The sequence below is a fragment of the Salarias fasciatus genome, chromosome 6, assembly GCF_902148845.1.
Source record: "Salarias fasciatus chromosome 6, fSalaFa1.1, whole genome shotgun sequence".
Taxonomy (NCBI): Eukaryota; Metazoa; Chordata; class Actinopteri; order Blenniiformes; family Blenniidae; genus Salarias; species Salarias fasciatus.
The window spans coordinates 33,571,850-33,594,536 of NC_043750.1; the positions used below are offsets into that span (position 1 = coordinate 33,571,850).

At 41.6% G+C, this 22,687-nt stretch overlaps 1 protein-coding gene across 1 annotated transcript; it reads right to left on the reverse strand.

Moving 5' to 3' along the window:
* Positions 1-1,179: 1,179 nt before the first annotated feature.
* Positions 1,180-22,225, reverse strand: LOC115390825 (complement C3-like). Its single transcript, XM_030094842.1, has 43 exons — positions 22,149-22,225; positions 20,036-20,231; positions 19,799-19,961; positions 19,393-19,487; positions 18,949-19,037; positions 18,383-18,465; positions 18,205-18,292; positions 17,916-18,018; positions 17,066-17,186; positions 16,846-16,961; positions 15,927-16,073; positions 14,845-14,944; positions 14,665-14,759; positions 14,390-14,581; positions 14,140-14,295; positions 13,323-13,452; positions 12,816-12,890; positions 12,481-12,681; positions 12,283-12,400; positions 12,099-12,187; positions 11,874-12,013; positions 11,059-11,271; positions 10,682-10,733; positions 10,509-10,598; positions 8,577-8,783; positions 8,363-8,438; positions 8,108-8,267; positions 7,876-7,971; positions 7,119-7,269; positions 5,288-5,373; positions 4,863-4,940; positions 4,604-4,759; positions 4,444-4,506; positions 4,279-4,360; positions 4,129-4,177; positions 3,926-4,016; positions 3,189-3,278; positions 3,001-3,103; positions 2,835-2,924; positions 2,627-2,719; positions 2,448-2,531; positions 1,495-1,639; positions 1,180-1,397 (listed from the first exon to the last, which is right to left on the reverse strand). The coding sequence occupies exons 1-43, from the start codon at positions 22,223-22,225 to the stop codon at positions 1,256-1,258; spliced, it is 4,971 nt and encodes a 1,656-aa protein (XP_029950702.1). The 3' UTR covers positions 1,180-1,255.
* Between the last annotated feature and the right edge of the window lie 462 nt (positions 22,226-22,687).

A 22,687-nucleotide genomic window follows, 5' to 3' on the forward strand; every position in this document is an offset into this window, starting at 1 on the left:
GAATAGAGACCCACTGTTGATCCAAACCAAAATGGTGGATTGGCTATTTCACCACGATGGACAGCGCCTTGGAATAATTATGAGAGAGTGACCTACTGACATTCTGCACCACATCAGTCAATTGGCTATATCAGCACTATGGAGAGCAAATTGAAATTCATCAATGAATCGAGACCGAACAATTAATCTGTACCAAATCCATGGTTTCACTATTTCAACAGCATGGAGAGCGCCGTCGATTTTTAATGATACAGTGACCAACTGCTACTCTGCACATCAATGCTGGATTGGCTATTTCAGCACCATGGACAGCGCCTTATTTTTATTGGCAAAAAGCGACCCACTGTTAAACTTCACCACAACAGTCAATTGGCTATATCAGCAGCATGGAAAGCAAATTGGAATTCACCAATAAATAGAGACCCATTGTTAATCATTACAAAAAATTGTGGATTGGCTATTTCAGCACCATGGACAGTGCCGAAGATTGTTAATGATACTGAGACCAACTGATATTCTGCACCACAATGGTGGATTGGCTATTTCAGCACCATGGACAGTGTCGAAGATTGTTAATGATACTGAGACCAACTGATATTCTGCACCACAATGGTGGATTGACTGTTTCAGCACCATGAACAGTGAATTGGAATTCCTCAATGAATACAGACCCACTTTGGATCCTAACCAAAACGGTGGATTGGCTATTTCAGCACCATGGACAGTGCCTTGGAGTCATCATGAAAGAGTGACGAGTCGTGCATGTGAGAGTGTTTCAGCAGTGTGTTTGAGAATGTGTTAGTTGTGTATGTAAGAGGACAACAGTTCAGGAGTGTGTGTGAGAGCAGTTCAGTTCTAAGTGTGTGAGGTTTTCACCAAAAGGTTTGGAAATCTTTAGTTTCATGTGTGTGTGAATGGTAAACCTGGATAATGTTCCTGTCAGCCCCTCATAAAAAATACTCTTAATTTAATATTTTTCACTCTCCTCATTCTTACATTTTCTTGAATGTATCAAACAAATTGACTTCTTCATAGGACATTGATGATGAACTGTAGACATTAAATGTATGTCAGGACCAATGCAATGCCATTTCTTTACTTAAAATACCATTTATGAAGTTCACAAGGGCTGGCAAAGATGATCTAAATGGAAAACACCAAATTTTCAGGACAATATACTTTATTCACCCATGCAAGGTTACACAGGAAAAACATGAGATGTATAAAAATAAAGGTTACAGTTCCTTGGATTTCGTTACTGCTGACATGCAAAGACTCTATACTGATCCACCATCTCATCCAAGCCCAAACAGGACGGTCGGTGTTCATCCGTTTGACACTCTGCTCTTGTGGGCCAGTACTCAACCCAGGTCCTCTCACCAAGCACGTACTGAAACCTGAAGACAGAAAAACAATGAGCCAGATACACAGGAATCAAAGGTGAACTGTTGTGGAAAAACATAACACATTTTAGAAAAGTCCGACTGCACATACGTCTGCTCTTGGTCATCTCTGTGGATGTCTTTGGACGAGCCCATGATGAGGTACGTTTTACCCTTTTGAAGACCTAAAGCTTCTCTGCAGTGCTGATAGCTGAGGAACGTGCGCAGTTTACCCATAGGACCAATATCAGTGTTTCCTGCAGTCATGACAGCAAAGACAGCTCATTTTACTTCCAGACTTGGAATGCATTCCTGCCAGCATTATGAACACATTGTCAATCAATTAAGGAACTGGAGTCATATCATCATAAGAAATAAGGCACTTTTAGCTTGATTAACTTGGTGGAATAAAATGGGCTTTTGCAATGAGCTACAAGTAGCGACCAGTGGATCGATTTCAGGATGAATGAGTTCAGTGTCTCATACTAACAGGAGCTTTATTAATATCCGCTTACACTTGTAAAAGTCACAAATCAAACACAGATCATGATTTTTATTCTCTTGGTCTTATGGCTAAACGATGACAGAGCTCTTGTCCTGACATGCTATGTGAGAATTATGGCTTGAACATTAATAACTGCATAACCTGAGCTCAAATTTAACAAATCACCATTCATGCATCTAGAATTTCTTTTAATTTCACCTTGAAATGCATTCAGCATTTACACAATAAATTCAGTTCAAATTTGGTTTAAAACATTTTTTTAATGATAATTACGCTCCCCATCAACTTCATGTCTAATAATTTCATGAATTAAATTTTTTTAATGACCAGTTGTCAACTATCTCAGAGCAAATAAATGTAGTTCCTAATATATGCAATTTATTCCATCAAATTAATGTTTATTCTGTGTTTGAACTTCTATGATACAGGAAAGCCATACAGTTCATGAATGATGTGTAAGTAAAAAAAAAAAAAAAAAAAAAAAAAAAAAACATGGTTATAAAAAGTATATGGCTTTTTACAGGCCAACAATTGAAAAAAATATTGAAAATGAAAATTACCTTCTTTGATGACATCCAGTATCCGCATGGTGTAACTGTCTGTGGACAGATCAGCTACCATCTCCTCCAGTTGTACTTTGTATGCTGTGCAAATGAGAGATTCAGATTGATTCTCAATTGCCCTTTCCAACACAGAGAAACACTTTCCCAGTTTGGGAGAAATACACATGGTTTCTTACCAAACTCTATTTTGCTGGTTAGTGTAGCCTCACAAATCTTAGCAGTGCGCTCATCATTGCTGATTTTTCCCATCTTCTGCATACTGCAGTTCTCTGAGAGCAAAAATATGAAAACGATGTGTGAATGTTACGGTCTTCTGAGGTCAAAAGACACAGACATTGACTGACTCCTCAGCTTTCATCATCCAAAGTGCTGAATTTCAGTCACCTTCAGCGCAAGTGCATTCATCGTTTCTGCAGAGCCGCAGAAGCTGTCCAGCTTTCCTCTCTGGATGGTAGAACTTCACGCATTGAGTTTCTGCAAGAAGAAAAATGGTTGATGAAGAATGTTTTGTGGTAAGTGAACCGCGGCGGTTCGAGTCTTGGAGACTCACCGTTATAGTATTCATAGACAGACACGGCTGCCGGCTGCAAGACGCCCACTTTGAGCGTCTGCCTGATTCTAAAACTGATTTCCTCTGGCCGTGTGTGAGAAACCTGTGGAGCAAAGGGGAATCTGATATTATTAAAGCAAAACCATGCTGGGGAGGGGAGGTGAGGAGGGGGAAAAACATGGCCGTACCTTGTCAAGGTAGATGATGAGTGAGCCTCTTTCTGACAGCACAGTGTTCATCTCATATTTTGCAATGGTGCGGGCACGTCCTTTCGACAACTGCATGGAAACAAACACACATTGTAACCACAAGCTTGTTTTTAAAGTAAAATGATAAAAAGAGGCAGTATCTTTGGTTTTAGTTTAAGACCACATGGAATGAAAACCACATTCTCCAGTTTTAACTTTTTGTCTGTGAGTATAAGATTATAACTCCTACATCCAGTAGTGCTTGCTAAGCAATAAAAATTCAGATTGCTTTCTGGTTGCTGTGAATGTAAGCTGCAGGACTGAATTTTTTTGCCTCCTCCTGAATTCATTCACTTGATGACAGTGGCAGCCTACTGAGGACTTCTTTGGGGACATGATCACAATTGGGGTTCAAGTGTTTATCTGGTCCAAGATGATAAAAATTAGCAATTAAGTAGATTTGGAAGTTAATCTGAGAAACTTTGAGTTTTCAGGCTGGGGAAGTGGGAGAGTCTGCCAGTGTATGGCTTCACTGTAGAATTTTGACCGTTTAACAGGCAATCTGGGGGAAACAGATGATATTCATTGATATTGACTTATTTTTTTGTGGCCATTGACAGATATCCCAGCAGTGACACCCATACAAATATTAATATAGCACAGTGTAGCATTCAATAAACCCGGTTTGATTCCATAAAATGTCGACTTTTAAACTCAGTGTTTGTGAAAAGACTCACCCGGTCCAAGTCGTCTTTATCCACGGTGAAGCCAGTCAATAATCCGATGTCCAAGATCGACATTGTCGCATCACGCTCTTTGCTATTGTACCTGCACACACAATAAATTGAAAAATAAGAGAGGAACAACAAAAAGAACAAACAAGCTCAATTATTGAAAGACTGATTTCAAACAAACAGGACTGAGGATGAGCTCCACTTACAACAATTCTATTCTCAGCCGGAATACCTTCTCGTCATCATCCATTTTCTCTGAGAAAATAAAGCATCAGATTACAGAAGAGATCATAAAGACAAGCAGACAACATGTAAATGAACAGATAAATATGAAAAGACAGAAAGCACCGGGTTACCTGGGATGAGCTCTACTGACATGTTGAACCTCTGACAGTCACTCTCTTTTTCTTTAGGCAGAGCATAATACAAGGACACCATCTGAAACAAAAATGGAAGTAAATATTAACAGCATTCATGACAGCTTGAAATGACGTTGACCAAACACAAAGCTGATATCGTACTTTTACTGTTGCTTCTCCTGATCCTGTGGCTGTCACAAGCACGTCCTGGTTTATATCATTAATCTGTTGAGATTTCAAGATGTATACACACACACACGCAGAGAAAGGTGAGTAGACATGAACGTGTTTTGTGAATGTCAATGAAGGAGTGTGTTTCCACCTTCGATGTTCTTGTTTGATAGTGGTTTTCTCTGTTGAAGTTGAACTTGTCAGGCTTTGCCCTGCCTGGCATCAAAATGTCCACGTTCAGGTCGTACTCTGGTTCTTTAGCATTGATCCAGTACTCCGATACAGCCTGGTAGACCATGACTGTCGACTGGAGAGAAAAAAAAAGGACAAAGGAAACATGAGGCAAAGGCGATGAGCTAACAGCAAAGAAATTCCACTGTGGACAGACAGAGGAGAAAGTTTTATTGTACCTGAGTTGATCCATAGCCTCCGCCCACAAACTGCTGCTGGTTGAACCATCTCACCACAGGCCTGGCATCTTCAAATGCCTTCATGAACAGAAAGGAAGAAGAACAGGAAAAAGTTAAAGGCATTTGTGTCAATCTAATGAGCAAAGACCAGAAAGTTATCAGTGAAGAATACTACAAAGAAACTTTATTCCACACACACATTCCTATTATGAGGTCCCTTCAACTTTCTTTTGTAATCACACAAGGCATGGTGGAGGTGGGGTCAGGTTGGGAACCACTGATATAGAAGATGAATAACAGTGTGGCATGCAGCCCTCCTCATCACCACCTCGCAGTACTTCGGACTGGACCACAATAATCCTGTAAGCCATTCATCATTAAATTCTGAGTTCAAGTTGCCTCCCTTCTAGCCTCGGTTTGCTTACCTCGGTCTTGACCAGGGCCAGAAGAGCATAAGCTGTGGCCTCCAGTGTGTATTTATGTCCCTTAGGTACAGGCCAGTGAGACAACTCTGAAAGACAAAAAAAACCTGTTACTGCTGTGCTCTACTCCTCCCTGAACTGCCCCCTTAACATCGTGGGGGAGTTTGAGTGTCTGCATGATCCAAGGAGCTACGTTGTTTTGAGCTTTCTGCCCCTGGTAGGGTCTCCCATGAAAAACAGGTCCTGGGTGATGGGCTGGAGAAGAAGCAGCTGAAAGCCCTTATGAACAGAGTTAAAGCAAAGACCGTGACATTGCCTGGTGTGCCATAGTCGGGGCCCCACCCTGAAGCCAGACCTGGAGTTGGGACTCAAATGCCAGTGCCTAGTGGATGGGCCTTTGCCCACGGGGCCCAGCTGGGCTCAGCCTGAACGGACAATGTGGGTCCAAACTCCATTGGGCTCACCACCAGCTGAGGGAACCACAGCAGCCAGGTGCAGTGTGGATGAGTTGACAGCCGATAATGGCGTGCAAAGCGATATACCCTCCATAGAGTGTTAGGGGGTTCGTGGGAGTTTGTCCTACCAGTACACGCATTTTGTGGATTTGGAGAAGGTGTTCCCTCACAGTAGCTTCTAGGGATTGCTCCAGGGGTACGGCGTCTGGGGCTCCCTGTTAAGGGCCGTCCAGTCTCTCTATGACCGAAGTAGGAGTCTGGTCCACATTGCTGGCAGCAAGTCGGACCTGTTCCCGGTGCATGTTGGACTCTGGCAGTGATGCCCTTTGTCACCGGTTCTGCTCATAATTTTTCTGGACAGAATTTCTGTCTGTCGGTGCACCAAGGAGCAGGAGGGAGTCTGATGTCTGGGTATCTTGGGGTTTTGTTCACAAATGGGGGAAGGATGGAACGGGAGAATGACAGGCAGATCGGTGCAGTGGCTGAAGTCTTCATTGTCGTGTTCTGTCGTGGTGAAAAAGGAGCTGAGCCACAAGGCATAGCTCTTGGTTTACTGGTCAATCTCGGTTCCCACCCTCTTCTATGGGCATGAGCTCAGGGTCATGACTGAAAGGACAAGATCCTGGATACAAGCGGCTGAAATGAGCTTCCTTCATAGGGTGAGCTTCCCTTAGGGAATAGCTGAGGGGGCTGGGGCATCTATTCTGGGTGCTTTCCTGAAGTCCTCCCTGTTCTGGGTCTACCTTGCCAGGAGGAGGTCTCAGGGAAGACCGAGTACACGCTGGAGAGACTATGTCTCTCAGATGGCCTGGGAACGCCTCAGGATCCTCCCAGAAGAGCTGAAGGAAGTGTCTGGGGACAGGGAAGTGTAGGCATCCCTGCTTTGACTGCTGCCTCCACAACCTGATCCCAGATAAGTGGCAGATAACAAATAGATGGATGGATGGATGGATGGATGGATGGATGGATGGATGGATGACACTGTGCACTACAAGAAAGATGCCTCGACCAGCAGACACATATTGTTCATGCATCAGTCTAAAAAAAAAGACAATTTTGGGTGAAATGTGGTGTTCTGGTCTGTCTTTTTTTTATTTGCTTATTTTAACACATTTGCAGCATTTACTGTGTTAACTTATTCACTAAAAGGTATTCTTAACAAATTGTTATTCTATTCTACTCTACTGGATATGCAGTGAGGTAAAAACAGACATGAAATCATTGTACCAAAAAATGTGAGCTATCTGCATAAATTAGTGAATTATCAAGAACATGAAGACCATCATGAGAATTAAAACTTTGCAGGTCTTGATAAACATTGAAATATTGTGAGTGAAAGTGTGTGAATATCTGCCCGTTATATTCCAGTGTGAACGCACCTGGGGAAACAAATTTGTAGAGGATCTCCCGGTTGAGTTTGCCTTCATTGGCCAGCGCGTAGGAAGTCATGGCGACAGCATAAGGATTGGTGAGGCCCTCCAGGCGATTCTCCAGGTATGCCACAGCTTTGTCTATGCTGTTTGGCAGACTCTGGAAAGATGGAGGAAGCAGGAAACAGTCAGTAGGATTGACCTGAGGCATCAAAGAAAAGGAAGCAGGGTTGCTGGTTTGATCAACTTTTCTCAATCTGTCCAGATGTTGAAGTATGACTGTGAAGCAAAATTTTCACGTGGAGGTTGAGCATCTTGCGTGGCAGCCGGGAGTATCAGTATAAAGCACTTTGACACTGTTGAAGTGGTGTTTAGTTCAAGACAATTTCCTCGGAAAAAAGTGTGCTGTTGTTCGTCTGCACAATGATCAATGATTGAACCTCGAAACTACAATTCCATCATCATTCTGTAAACCTGGTAATACCTCATTTTTGTCTGGGGCAATTGTGAAGGAAACATAGGTTTCACTCATGAAGTACAGCTGTAACAGTAAACAGTGAAACAGTAACACAAATAAATAAGCCAAGCAGCCAAGTCGGTGAATAACTTATTAAATATTTGAAATAAAAGTGCTTTTATGTGTCTATTTTCATCATATCTAAAATGTATTACCAGCTCTATTTAATTTCTGCAGTCAAACGTAAACAGAATGCGAGAAAATGAAGCAAATATAAGAGAAGAGATGGCATGCTGGTGATATACTCACATTAACAGTGGCACCACATATCGCCCTTGATTCCTGCATGGCGATCAGGTTGAAGGCCGTCATGGAGGCGTCTGAATCTGTTCCCTTTACATCTCCCTACACAGACAGAACTCCAGTCACATTCACAATGCTCGCATCAATATGATTTTAAAAGATAAATCTGGTATAGCTGTTTATTCATCTCAATCAGTTTTGAAGGGAAATAAGCAGAATTCACAATCATTTCACTCACAATCATTTCTCCATGGGCTACAGTTCCAATTTCTCGAAACATGCCGTCAGGCTGCTGTGCATTGAGGATTAGATACTTGATGGCGTCACAGATATGCTCTTCCTGCACTGCCACCAGACCATGGGCCATGGCAAACACCTTCGCAACATAGGCTGTCAGCCTAAAAGAAGAGAGAATGTCATATTTGTTTAAAAAATGTGTACAGTATATTTGTGAAATGGGGGTGCATATAGAATGGAGATCTTGGAGTCTCACCAGGAGCTGCTTGGGCGCTTTGCCCACACGGCAAAAGACCCATCGTTTTTACGGAAAGTCAACTCCCGATTATAGCCTGGATAAAACAGAGAAACAGCCTTTTCAACAACTCTGTCAACAGTGTGCAGTGCCACTTCAATGGCAGCATTTTATTTTTATAGTTATTCAGATCCCATGTGTTTGTTAGGTATTTGTGCTTGACTGACTGACTTACCAGTTTTTATGTGTTGGAGGGCTTCATCACGTTTCTGAAAGCCTACAGCCTCCCACTGGTTGGTTCTGTCCAGATATATGGTTGCAATGACAGGCAGAGTCATGTGGATCATGTTCTGCTCTCCGCATCCCGAGGGCTGGTAGATCAGTGTACCCATCGACTTCCCACTGATGGCGTTCTCCACGAGAGCTGAAACATCTTCTCTTCCTGTACACATAACATTTGAACCTGTTACTGAGGAAGTGAGCATATCTGGAAACTTTCATCTTCATTGGAAAGACTGGCCTGAATATCTGAACCAGTGACCTTCACACTGTGAGGTTATTCCCCTTTGACACCGATGAACTGAGTGTACCAAGGCCTGTAGATAACTGCGGCAGTGAACTGCAACACGCCGTGGTGCTGGGTTATACAAGAAGTGATTTCTTTTGAAAAAAAGAACTTCTGTTTGCGCACTGACAATGCATCACGAGTGAATGCTGGCAGAGAGTTATCGTAGTGCTGGAGGACTGTACACATATATAATGAGGGTAAAACGATGTACAGTTGCGCAGAGTTGGAGGAGAACTGTCGCACATTATGCGGAGATGGTATTCTGTTTTCCTTCAGTTTGGTCTGAGCTCATTTGATCTTGTAAAAAAGGTGCTTTGGATTGAATTCCGTGCGGATTTCCCCGCACAACCATATATATATATAAGCGTTAAAACAGTGTAAAAAGCAGTGAATCATCATTTCTACCTGGGATTTTGAGGAGGAAGGCACCTGGACTGTACAAAGGATATTAACCTGGAAGAAGTTATTTCACACCATCAAAGAACCTATTGTGCTGCCACATATCTACTGATTGACAATGAGGAAGAACGAATGGATGTAGCAGTGAAGAAAGTTTGTAAGTGGGGATGATAGAAGGAGGAGGAGGAGAAGAAGTTTTTGAGGCATTTAATTACTGCATGCATGCCATTGTGAAACTGTCATAATGATTTTAATTGTTCCTTATTTGTAGTGTTGTTGAGTGACTTATCGTTTCTTCCAGGTGAGATCATGGCTTCATGACACGTTTCTATATCGGCAACAATCCAACAAGATTTTGTGAGATCAGTCCGAGAACTCACAAATACATCGGCGACTGTCCGATGTGGCAGTTTTCCTTTTTCTATGGCTTTTTTGACTTTTTGTTTCCCGTATGATTTCGGAATCGACCATGCAGAGACGCTGCACAATTCTGATTCTTGCCGCAAATTGTAGATTTATCTCAAATTGTTCAAGTAGAATCCCACACTTGTCATTTCATCACACTCCGCAACAAAAAAAATAAACATGTTTCATATCTTGAAACATCGTTTTGGAATGGTTTAGAAAACTTCAGACTTTGATTGATTGACTGATTGATTTTGCATCATTTCGCAATGCATTTCGTAAAGCCATGTACCAGTCCATTTGCCTTCTCTGTTTGGTGTGAATGGGGGTAGAGCTGCGTGGAACAGCGTGCACCAGCACGCAGTGCCGTTGGCTGCTGCAGCATCCGAAAGATCGCAGCAGCGCGAGATCGTCAGTGTTAAAGGGGTATAGGAGTGTGCTAACCAGTCCACCACAGTGCGGCTCTCCTCCAACGTGTTTTGGTAAAGCATCTCTGTGAGAGCGCTTGTTTGTTGCTTTAACTTGCAATTGTGGGGGAAAAATAGACGATGTAAACTGTACAACATACAGTACACGAAAACCTCATGGTTGTTCTTAAATCCATATACACAATAGTAAGTCATTTAATGGTACACAGTGACATGGTACAATGGTCCTCCACAGTGTTGAAAAATAAATAAATATACTTATTTGCAAATGAGCGAGTAGACCATTCGTGAGTGGGAAAACAGTCAAAGAGTTACCTGTATTGGCACTGCATCACAGAATTGGAATATATATGTCGGTATCTCCTACCTGTCACAGAGATGTGTGTGCTCGTAGGTGAGTTAGGAATCATATCCTTTTTGGGAATCTGACTGTTGAGAACTTCCTCTTGTGTTCCGCCTGAATGGAAAAGCAGTGGTTAGACACTGAGAATGTTAAGTGATGATTAATGGTTTTAGTGAGTTTAAAGAACTCAGCCACACCTTTCGGGTCCACAGTGACGATCTTAGGACTCTTAACGAGTACACCTGCAGGCTAGAAAAACAACATGGACAAGCGTTAAATATCACCATGGATCTTATGGTTCAAATCTAAGTAAACTTGCCCAGTGAAGGATAAACCTAAAGCCATTGTATGAAATCTGACATGATGCTGATCCTGTAAGCTGAGCTGATCCACGCAGAGCGCTGTTATGAACATCCTGGCAGAAACATGTATTTTTTTTTTTTTAACCTTTGAATATCTTAACTTTCAAAATGCTCTTGCAGCTGTGTAACTTTTTTTTTTTTTTTTTGTTAAAGCATGAAATCAACTCTTCCCACTCTGTGGAGAGGAGAAGTAATGTGTCAATGTCTCTTACCACCACCCGAAGCATCTTCAAGATGCCGTCACTGAGTGAGGAGTCCCTGACAGCTGCTTTAACCTCAATCTGGACCTCTCCCTCCTTCATGGGGATGATGACGAAGGGCACCGATCGTGTGGTTTGTGGTCCTACATTGACCTCCTGACGATACCGCCCACGTTTGGATGCTGCACTGCACACATGCTGTGCCTCCGTCAGATCCACTCGCACCTGGAAAGCAACACAAAGACAAACAAGAGTGTGAAAATCTTCACAAGAGTATCAGGCTGCTGCAGTAAGACACTGATTACCTTTTATTTCTACAGATACAAATAACCTTAACCCCAGAATATACCAGTGAGAACTAAAGTTCTGTAATAATTAACAACACAAGGGTTGAAATGCCTTAAATCAGGGGTGCCAATCCTGTTCCTGAAGAGCCCTATTGAGTATGTTTTAGTTCTCTCCCTGCTTCAACACAACTTGATCTAAGGATTCTGTCATCGCCAAGCACCTAATAAAACCCAGTGATGAGCCTGTCATTGCGTTCAGCTGTGTTGAAGCAGATAGAGAACAACAACAACATGCTGGATAGGGGCTCTCCAGGAACAGCATTGGGCATCCCTGACTTAAATAATCTATCTTCGTCAATTGATGGGACAAAAAAACTAGAAAATGTCTAAAAAATAATTGTGACCGAAAAAAAAAATGTTTTGTGACAAAATCAGCAACTTATTTGGTTTGTTTTCAAGTCTCACTGGAAAGGCAAATAGGGAATATGAAATAATGCTGCAAATAACTTTTGTGATTTAGAAAACTGAGCTGAAACGTACAGTGATTTTATCAGGACTGTAGTTGTGAAGGATGGCCTTGATCTCCAGCTGCTCTCCTCGGACAGCAGAATAAGGCAGCCTGAGGTCGATGAAGAACTCTTTCCAGACAATAACCTCCAACGGCTCTCCAACACAGATTCCTGCAGAAGGAAGACAGCATGAAGGGTGTGAAGAAGAGGAGAGGCGCAGGTGAAACACCTCAGATTGTGAGTTGGGATTGCTCACCGTGAGTCCGCGACAGGCTGATGCCGGTTAACTGCCAGGTTGTGATGGAGTCGGGCAGGGGAACACTCTTCTGAACTGATGTGGGGTCACTGGAACACGGAGAGCGGTCAGCATTGGGGATTTAAACATGCAGCTGTAGAGGTGAAACCTCTGGATGTGCATCGACTGGCTGCTGCTGACTCACCACGCTCTTCCTGCACGACACTCGGGAAGCTCGACGTCAGTCCACAGCCAGCTTTCAGGGAAGCTGCTGCGAGTGACGATGTCAACGCTGTCCAAGTAACTCTCGTCATCCTCTTCACCTGAGGGGTCAGGGAAAGCCATGTCACTTCAGTGATCAGCTTGTGTTACGATGACCTGCTCCTGAGCCTCTGTTTCTTACTGCGAGCCAGTTTGAGACTCTCCTCCTTCTTGTCAGCTCTCTGTGTTGTCATCTCTCTGCAGCAGTCCAGGAAAGCCTCCACACAGGCCGGGCCGTCGACGATGTACTCGCTGCGTCTCTCACAGCTGTATCTAAGAGGCGTTTCGCTCATGCCATCCATGCAGCACTCCTTTTGCAGCTTGTTCGATTTATATTTATCAACTGCAAACAAACAGTAAAGAGTTAATGCCAGTTAATATCTCTTCACCAGTACATATGGAGACTGAAAAATTGCAAGTGTGACTTGAAGAGACTGAATTTGTAATAATCGAATTATCCAGAGCTGTGATTCTCACCTAAAGTGGTGGTAACCTCCATTATAGTAGAAGCGCGTTTCCGTCTCGCCGCCGGAGGGGCCACACATTTCGGTTCTGAAAGGACACAAAGAAAAGATTATCTTTAAAACAGGAGCAGTCAACAAAGGTCAATTCTTCAAAAAACTCAAAACAGACTGTCTCTGCGTGTGTGTGTGTGTGTGTGTGTGTGTGTGTGTGTGTATGTATCTGACCGTGCTGTCAGAGAGAGATACAGGTTACATCATTCACCTGGCTGTCTATCCAGTGCTTGATCATTCTGGCTGTGTTCTGTCTTGGTTGGCCTTTCTTCTTTGTTCACCTGACACTATACTAATTTCCTCTCCATAAAACCAGCCTCACAGTTCCAGATAAATACAATATATTCAGTAGGGCAACTTATGGTTTGGTATAAAAGGTGTTTCATCTATATATTGAGGGGGCATATACGGATCAGAGAGTGGAGCTGGGGTGTTGGAGGCGGGGTTATGCATTGGCATGGATTGTCACCTTGTCTGTAAGGAGTTCCTGAAGCAGTGTTGCTCTCAAACATCAGCCCCGCATCGTAGAAAACTCCCATGCTGTCCTTCCCTCCACCTGGTGTGCAGCCGGTGTCGTGCTCCTCCACCTTGTCCCACACCTGTGAGGCAAACACACAAGATCTAGATTTAGAGTGCACCAGAGAGAATATAACAAAAGGAAGGTCTCCATCTGCTGGAGCCTGGAAATTTATTCACATATTCACATTCAAAATGAATGACTGAGATAACTGAAAGTAATATGTACAATTCTGGACATTTAGTAATTTTGATTTATGTGTCCTACATCAAAAATTAGTATGGAGTTTATGTCTACTGCTTCTAAAAAGTCACAGCAATTTTTCAGTGTCAGGACCCTGGTCTGGCAGGCAGTCAGCCTCCCTGGGTCCTGCTGAGTGCTGATTGCATTCACCTGGAGACTGCCACTCTGCCTGCTTATATAAACTTCCCCCGGCCACCTGCTCCTTGACGGATCATTACCCTTCCAGACTCCCTTGCTGCTGCAGAGGGATTTGGCTGCTCTGCCAATCAGAGAAGTTTTGTCGCTCCTCGACCTTGCCACGCCACGTAAAGCCACGACCTCAACCTGACCACGGCCTCACCACGAGCTGACCTGTGACGCTGCTGCCAGGCTGCAGCCCTCATGGTTTTCTGCACTGAATAAACCTGTTCAATCGTTAATCCTGCTTCTGTCTCTGCATTTGGGTCAAACGGCACACCGACCATGACATTCAGGGATTTTTTTTTTTTTTTTTTTTGCATTTCTGTTTGAAGAATAAAGATGTTGCCTTTTTCTGCGTGAGCCGGTGCTTGTTGTTCAGGACGTAGACGCCTTTGTCCACCGCCACCAGTCCCACCGTGGCTCCGGGGTCTCCCGTGACCTTCAGATCGAACATCCTGCGAGGGAGGTAGGATGTTGCAGGCCTCACTGGTTGCAATGTCAACTAAAAATGAAAAGAACATTGAGAAATTAAGCAGACTTTATATTTTCTGTCATTAATGTCATAAACTCTGTTGTAGAAAATATCCGCATCTTACCGAGCCCATGCAGGAGTCTTTAACATCCACCCAGACAGAGTCTGATACCACTTCATTGTCACTTGGATGGTAGTAAGCAACAATGCGGAAGGATGGCAGCATCATTTCGGTAATGGGAACATTCAGGGAAATCAACACTTGTCCTTGTGTCTTGTAACGTCCAAATTTCACCAGCTGACCTCTGGCCAGGATCTGCAGATGTAGTCGACAGAGTCAACCCTGATCCAGCACAAGTGAGCATGTGACTAAATTTGCAGGAATAAAACAGGACTCACCAGGTACGTGATGTCTCGTTCCCCATTTGGTAAGTTGTTGAAGTTCAGGTTGACTTTGAGGTTGTTTCCTTTTTGTAGATCTGCTGAATCCACACCTTTCAAAAAAACATAATAAATCATCACTATGTAAACCATCACATTCATATTTAACTGTTCGATATCATTGTATGTGTTTCTTACCAATATGGATGTATCTGGCAGTGTTGGTGGTGTATGACTGTGCTGTCATTCTAGCCTCTGCCTGTCTTTTCAGTGGGAGCCTCGGGTCAGCGGTCCTGGCCTGGAATTAATATGAAAAAAGTTAAATAAGATCTTTGATACAGGAAGGAGGATCATCAAGAATTTGATTATTGAACATTAGAGAAGGAGTAAGATTAATGATGTTTTACTTGTTCCTACTGCTTGTCTGATATGTTGAACTTGATCTATGTGTTATGAGTGTATTTCTCTGTGTATGTATATCAGGATACATACATACACATGTTACACTGTATGAAACATAGCGGATATCAATGGATTATCCAACAAGGTCAACTAATGCAAAACTGAAAATATTGGGAGCATTGGGACAATTGTCATAAACGTTGTTGCTTGTTACCCTTTCTTGCTTGGCTGTAGGAGGAGGCGGGCGCTTTTTCCTATTGCCCTGTCTTTGTTTCCTCCCCTCCCTATTGTCTCTGCTTGCTTGCTAAACTTTGTCTTGTCTGTTTGACCTGGAATGATCTCTTGGCCTTGGATTTTTGAATATACCAATCACAGATTTGATCAGCTGGTCTCTCAAGAGCAAACACAACACAAATGATACAGCTACAACAGATGCCCAATGGCTGATGGTCCTTACAAATGAATGGGCAAAAGCTGCGGTTGACGATTTGGGCGAACTGAGTTGTAAGATGGACAATCTGATTGGTGTTATGGGTTCACTCAGTTGCTGTCTGAGAGTTGAGAACCAAGCAGAGGGAAGGTGAAAATGGCTCCTTAACACATCTAAACAATTAGAACGATGATTACATTTGGCACCCCTGACTTGAAACAAGAACAGCTCCTCCAAAGATTCAGTGCCCTTGACTGTATCCTCCCTCCTCTCTTTTTTTTCATTTGATTTTTCATTTGGAAATGCATCAGTTTGGAAATGAATGAATGAATGAATGAATGAATGAATGAATGAATGAATGAATAAATAAATAAATAAATAAAAGTTGTGTTCATTCACTGTTCTGCTTATGTTTGCAAAGTTTCTCAGAAAACCTTCCTTGACTTACTGAGATGTCGAGAGTTCGAATGTTTCCTTGTGTATTGACGGTGAGCCTTGCGACGCCATTTTTCCCAGTGATACCTTGAACTTCACCAGGCAAGACCACCACTTGAACGTCTGTGGCTGGAGTCTGATCAGGGTTCAAAACTTCAACCTGGCATCAGAGGAGAAAACACAGTCAGTTACTATCTTTAAATGAAGTGAGCTGAGGTTTGAGACATTAAACATGCTTTTACTGCTCCAGAAGAACATTATTGAGAGTGAAGTTGTTTTTCTGCCATCAAGGTTGTAGACCTCAGATGCCAGGGCGAGCCGCTCTGAAGCTATATGTACAGTATCTTAAAAAAAAAAAAAAAAAAAAAATCCCTTCCCGATCACAATTTTATCATGGAGACTATAACATTTCCACAAAATGTCCATTTCATTTCTTCTCCACGGCGAGTCCTGTCTGCCTCCAGTTTTTAATCTTGATCAGGGGCATCAATCTCATTTCACCTCAGGGGCCATACACAGCGCAATCTGATCTCAAGTCACAAGTAAATCACAGCATTGTAATCTGTAAATGAATAGAAGTCGTAGTCTTAAAGTGCAATATATTACAATAATATTAATAATACAATGTTAACAACTTCATATTTATTGAACCATCTTTTTGAACCACACATTGAACCATCAAACCTGAAGACTGAATAAAAGAACTGCGACTTCAACAATATTATGACAGCATTATGAAGAATGACTTGGCAAAATGTAGAAATTATCTTTAACATTTTTGTAGAAATCCTGATCACCTGAACTGATTCAGGCCCAGACACCCCTGATCCAGGACATCTCTCTCTGATAGGGAGATTTCACATTTTTTTAAGTAGACAGAAATGCAAATTTTCAAAGTTAAAATATATCAATACATAAAAGAAGCACCTCACCGTGACATCAAAAGACATTCCTGGTTTGAAGTATCTGGGAGTTTTCTTGAAGTGGATAGTGTAGGGTGAAGTGACAATCTGGATGCCCCTGACTTCGGCTTCCACCATTTCACTACCTGCAACAGGAAGCCACAAAATAAGCAGGAGGTGAGGAGCTGAGGGTCGTCTGTTCTTATTATTCAGCTGCATCAGAGCCGAAGTGGATGTCCTGGTCTCTTACCGCTCTCAGTCAACACACTGACAGAGACAAAAATGGAGTCTCCAACAAGTTCCTGGATGTTCGGAAAGACCTGAGTGATGTGCTCACTCTTCAGTGTGGCCTTCCCGTCACCCCTCTGGACCTAATGCCACAAGGAACAGTGAAAAAACACATCCTGGAAACATTCAACGAGCAAAAATTCAGACACTGATACAATTTTGCGCATTTCGACTCTTCACAGTCACATAAAGAACTTGAAATATGATCGTTTTTTTAAACATGAAAAAGCTGATATTCATGAAGTTGTTTTCATTCACAATAACAACATTAGAGACACATTACTGCAGTGCCATTAGCCAGTTGAACTAATGACCCATGAAGTTCACGCAACAAGACAACAAACTGAGCTGGCAAGTCAGCAACGAGCTGTTCAAGGCCAAACATTTCAACAATGTTCAACTTTAAAGCCAAAGTTCTTCCACGGTTGAGCAGATTCTTTACATACACTTTTACAATCCAGTTTCAGACATCATGTAAACATTCTAAACTGTTTTTATTACTGTATGAATACATACGTAGGACATAAGGCCTGATGTTTGTGTTATTCTCTATTCCCATCATGGAGGGTGCCATCAATTGAACTTACTTTGTTCCTTAAATGCCCAAAGACTTTAAACCATCACAACAAAACTGAAAGTAAAAGTGCCTCAAGTGCAGACTTTCAGCTTTAATATGAGAAGCTGGTGCACTGAGAATACATGCTGAAAATTGTGAAAATGTACAAATACTACAGATACCAATGTAACCCCACACCCATCTAAATTTTTGATTTTATTCTGCAACATTTGGATTAGGATTAATCTGTACTTACTGGCACTCTCTGAAGAGAGCTTGGGAAGCTTTTCTTCTGTCCGTCCTGCATAACTCCAAACACGACATAGGCCGTCCCGTCCACCTCTTTACCAAACAGATACCTGAAACCACAAGAACGAGACAAATCAAACCTCCACAGGGACTGAAACAGGATTTTAAAAAGAAAAATAGATGGAGAAAACTGAAGCCACACGGATTACACCATGCTTCATTTTGTTTTATCATTTCTCACAGTTACTCCAACAATCCAGTCTCCTATCCTCCAACTGCTCTAAAGTTTGACTCACGTTGCTTTGATTTCCACAGTCAGGTCGTTGCTGTCCACGTAGAAGTAGGAGTCCTGAGGTTTGAGTTTCACCTCAAAACTGGGAAGCACTGTCAACATAAAATATTTTTCAATAGTTATTCCTTCAAAATAAAATATATTTACAGACACTTGTACAGTGACGTTAAGAAGAGACTCACCGTATTCTTTCACCTCAAAATCTGCTGAATAGCTTTGTTGTGGATTACTTTGGAACCTGGCCACCACCTTCCACAGGCCGGGACTACACACACACACACACACACACACACACACACACACACACACACACATAATAAAGCCAACAGTGTATTAATTTTAAATAATGTAATTGAATAGTTCCAATTTTTCAATCTTTTTCCAACTTTCAATCACAAGGTTGCAGGTTCGATTCTCCATGTCTCCCTGTTCACATGTCAAAGTGTTCTTGAGCAAGACTTTACACCTCATGCTGATCCTATTGGGTGCACAGCAAGCAGTTCAAAGCTGTCTGCATTTGAAATAGTCATTGGCAGGTTACTTCACTGGTTACGTTTTGGTTACTCATTACTCAGCAAGCGTTCTTTAAAATACATTCAAATTGTATTTAGACCTATTTTTGTATTGAATGTACTCACCATCGTTGTGAACGGTGTGGTATTTGAGTGAATTTACCTTGTAGCTCTTGTAATCTTTTCATATAAAAATGGATAATTAAAAACTAATAAAAATAAAATTAAATACTCACCTTACGATTTCAGGGAGTTGATAATGATCAGAGTGAATGCCTGATTTCAGTGAGACTGGATCAACTTGTAAAACGATGCCATCAGGGGTCTGAGGGAAAAATCTTTATCATTCAGACGTCCAGTGTAAAGATGATTTTCCCATTCATTCAACAGAAATACACTTTGACGTGTACAGTTCTGAGTAACAAAAAGAAACTAATTTCTGTTCATTCACCAGGTCTGCACAGATGTCCATAAAAACTGTAATTTTGATGCTCATAACACTCAAACTCACATTTGAAGATATATTTCATACTAAAATGTTTTTCATTACAAACCTTAAACATAAGTAATCAAACAGCTCAACGTTTAAATGTTCCAGCTTATGTGAAATGTAATTTTATGTTTGTGCTCTTAATGTTTTCAGCTGCTGGTTGGCATTGGTTAAAAATGAGACACATTACCACAATCTCAATGGCGATAGAGGCTTCAGATTTAGTTTTTGGATCCCTCTCCACAGGCTCCATCTGGGGCGTCACAGCAAACATCCTGTAATTAACTGTGACAAGAGGAAATAAAAAACAGGAGAGTTCATTTGGGGAAGTGACAAAGTGAGTCTATACTTTGGGCCTACTTTTGATAGCCCTGTCTTAAAGTGCACAGAGCTCTCGAGCTGTGAAATAAACTTTACTTCAAAGCCTTGAGAGCAACAACAGGTGATGAATGAAATATTTAGAGTTCAAAATCTTATGAAAACAATAGAAACCCCAGCATTCAAACAAAAAAATATTTTGAATGGTTATTGTAGCTATACTTCATATTCTTAATAAAAGCAGGTATCATCCCATTTCAGTGGCATTTCAGACTTACCTTTGCTGTTGGGGGTGTAGAGGGTCTTGTCTGTCTGGATGAAGATGTATCCAGATTGGAAGGAAACTAAGACCACCTTCTCCAGTAGTCGATCATCAAACTGAGCTTGCAGGTAAACGTACTGCTTCTCGTTGGGATCCTTTATGAATTTTGTACCCGCGAGCTGAAACAACAGACAGTGAGAAGAACGAGGGACCTTTAATAGAACCATTTCTGCATTATGAATAACTCCCTCACCTTGACTTGTCCAAACATTTGGTAGTTATTGGCACTGGTGAGAGTCACAGACGTGGAGTCGAGGATTTCATCTCTCCTTGGGTGCGTCATCACGTTGATTTGGACCTTGATGTCTCCTCCGGTGCAGTCCTGACACTCCACAAAAATGTTTTCTGTTGTTTCCACTCTCAACAGGTTGGGGGCAGACATGACTTTGCTGCAGAGAGGAGAGAGGGCAGAACAATCAAGCCAATGCTGCTCTTCAGTGTTCTCATATATCATGTGGGACTCAGATTGAGAAAGGGCTCAGAATGAAGCTTCATGGCCTCTTTTTTATTGCAATTTGAATCCTTAAAGTGATGTAACATGTAATTTTGACTTCTGAAAGTTATGTAACTTATTTTATCTCATGGTCCAGTTCACTCAAATTAATAAAGTTTGCATGCCAAAAGCATATATTTGCTCAGGCAAGGGTCCTGAGCTGCTGTCTGGACTTTACACACAATGAGTGATCTATTGATGAATTTGATAATCATCCAGCAGAAGATCAACTCGAAATTCTCATCTCAGCCCTGGACTGGGTTTTCCCTTTTTTCTTTGCAAAGAACATGTAAACTTTTTTTTTTGGCACTGCATGAAAAAAGTCCATTACCTTGACCCGGATTACACAAACTGACTCATTATGTAAGATGCAGGTAACATGAAAGGCATTTCTATCTAAGTGAAACTTTCAAAATTAAATCAACAAACTATCTGACCCAGCTGGCGTTTTTATGCTGGTTTACTGGTTAATTCAATAGTGACTAAACATCTGTTACCAGTGTTGAATAACTGTTGATGTTTGTTTTGATTTTGTAAATCTAAAGAATGTTGACCATGAAGCTCTGTTCTTCAACATCGTTTGACACACAAATGCTGCTAAAGTATGGATGTGTACTTTATAGTTCAGTAAATGGGCTAAATGTATATAGTACTTTGCACAATGAGCAGTATAGCAACAAATCACATGAATCACATTCACCATCCTATGGAGGCACAAAATCTATCCACTTGGTAATTCAGTGTCCTCCAGTTTTTGTCCACAGAGAGAGGGAAAATACAGGATTTGAGCTGATGATCGGTTGATTAGTGAATCAACCGTCCTACCAACCCAGCTACTGTCAGACTAATAACTTGAAATGGTAGCATAACCACTACGTTTGCAGAAAACTACTCATCCTGAAATGTGGTGCAACTCACCCAGAACAAAGTGGTAATTCGTAAAATGGTTGTTTTATATTTCGCCCAAGTTTCCAATTTTATCAACTGATGTAATAAATTTAACTGTTGCATGGCTCGTTTATTAGACATAGTTCTACCATTACGAGACAATGAGAACTGAGACAAAGAAAGTTCCCAATACGTCGGTAAACGTAATGCTTTTATCATGACTCAACAAACATTTAATTCAGAGTTGATTCTTCAATGCTTTTTCAACGGTAAATTGATCAACGTTGTTTGGACATTGAAATAACGTTATTTTTCAACTGATATGTTTCAGTTACATTTTTAAAATTCAAAATTGTAAGTGAGTTCACGACACAACTTCAACCATTTGGTGTTCAACGTTGTTTTGACATTGAAGTAACATTTTTTTTTTATCAACTGACATTCTTTCAACACAAATTTAATGTCCATTGAATGCCAGCCGGGAGTTACATATCTATATTTTCTGAAAGAGGTGGAGATAAGAAAGTACAAATACTCAATTAACTGTATATAAGTCATTTTTTGGATACATACATGTGCAAGTAGAGATAATATTGCTCATACTAACACACATTTTTTGAGCTGGCACATAATTTGAATTATTATTCTCACAATTCATTGTGTAACTGTGAGGTTGAGAAGTCTTACTTTTGAAAAATGGCAAATCTCTATTTGTTAAAGAACAAGAAACACCTGGTATTGAACATTCAGGATAAAAATGAAACATCATTTTGAAGAATTTCTTGCTCTCTACCCTTACTTGAGTGTTTTGGCAGTACATTACTACAGGACAATATCAGCAGTTGTACTTCAGTACACTGTTTGAGTCCTCTGCCCAGTCTACCATCAAACAGAACATTGAAGAAGCTGCAGCAGGTCTACTCACAGCGGAGCTCCATCAGTCAAAGCCGTGAGAGAGGCAAAGGCCAGAGAGGCCAGCAGCAGCAGCAGAGTCTTCCTCATCCTCCTCATCCTCCGTCTCCTGGTCCTGTTCTGTCCCGTCCTAGAGCAGCTCCTTCCTTTTATCCAGCCAGCTCTCTCCTCCCGCCTCCTCCATATTCCTTCCAAAAACATCTCTCAGTGCAAACACAGGGACACCTGATTTCCCAGCAGCTGTTGGGAAACATTATTGGCACTCTGAGGAAAGATAAACATGACAAAAATCAATGGGATGGTGCAGGACACTGTGTTGGGTAATATCTGACTTATCTGAACTTTTTTGTGTTGCGGCAACGGGGAATTTTTTTGCATGGTACGAGTCCAACCAAAGCAATTTTTGCACTTTACACAGGCATACGTGCAAACAACAGTGAATTAAATTCCTCTGCTATTTGGTTGCTCACAAAAAAGCAGATACATTTTCAATAAATAAAATAAAATAAATAAATAAAACTCTTTCAGAAAATTTAAGTTAATGTCTGTGCT

Coding starts and splice junctions, on each gene's coding strand:
- LOC115390825 (XM_030094842.1), bottom strand. CDS start 22,225: ATGAGGAAGACTCTGCTGCTGCTGCTGGCCTCTCTGGCCTTTGCCTCT. Junction 14,760..14,844: donor TGCCAGATACATCCATATTG/GTAAGAAACACA, acceptor TTTTTTTGAAAG/GTGTGGATTCAGCAGATCTA. Junction 7,972..8,107: donor TAGCCCATGGAGAAATGATT/GTGAGTGAAATG, acceptor CTGTCTGTGTAG/GGAGATGTAAAGGGAACAGA.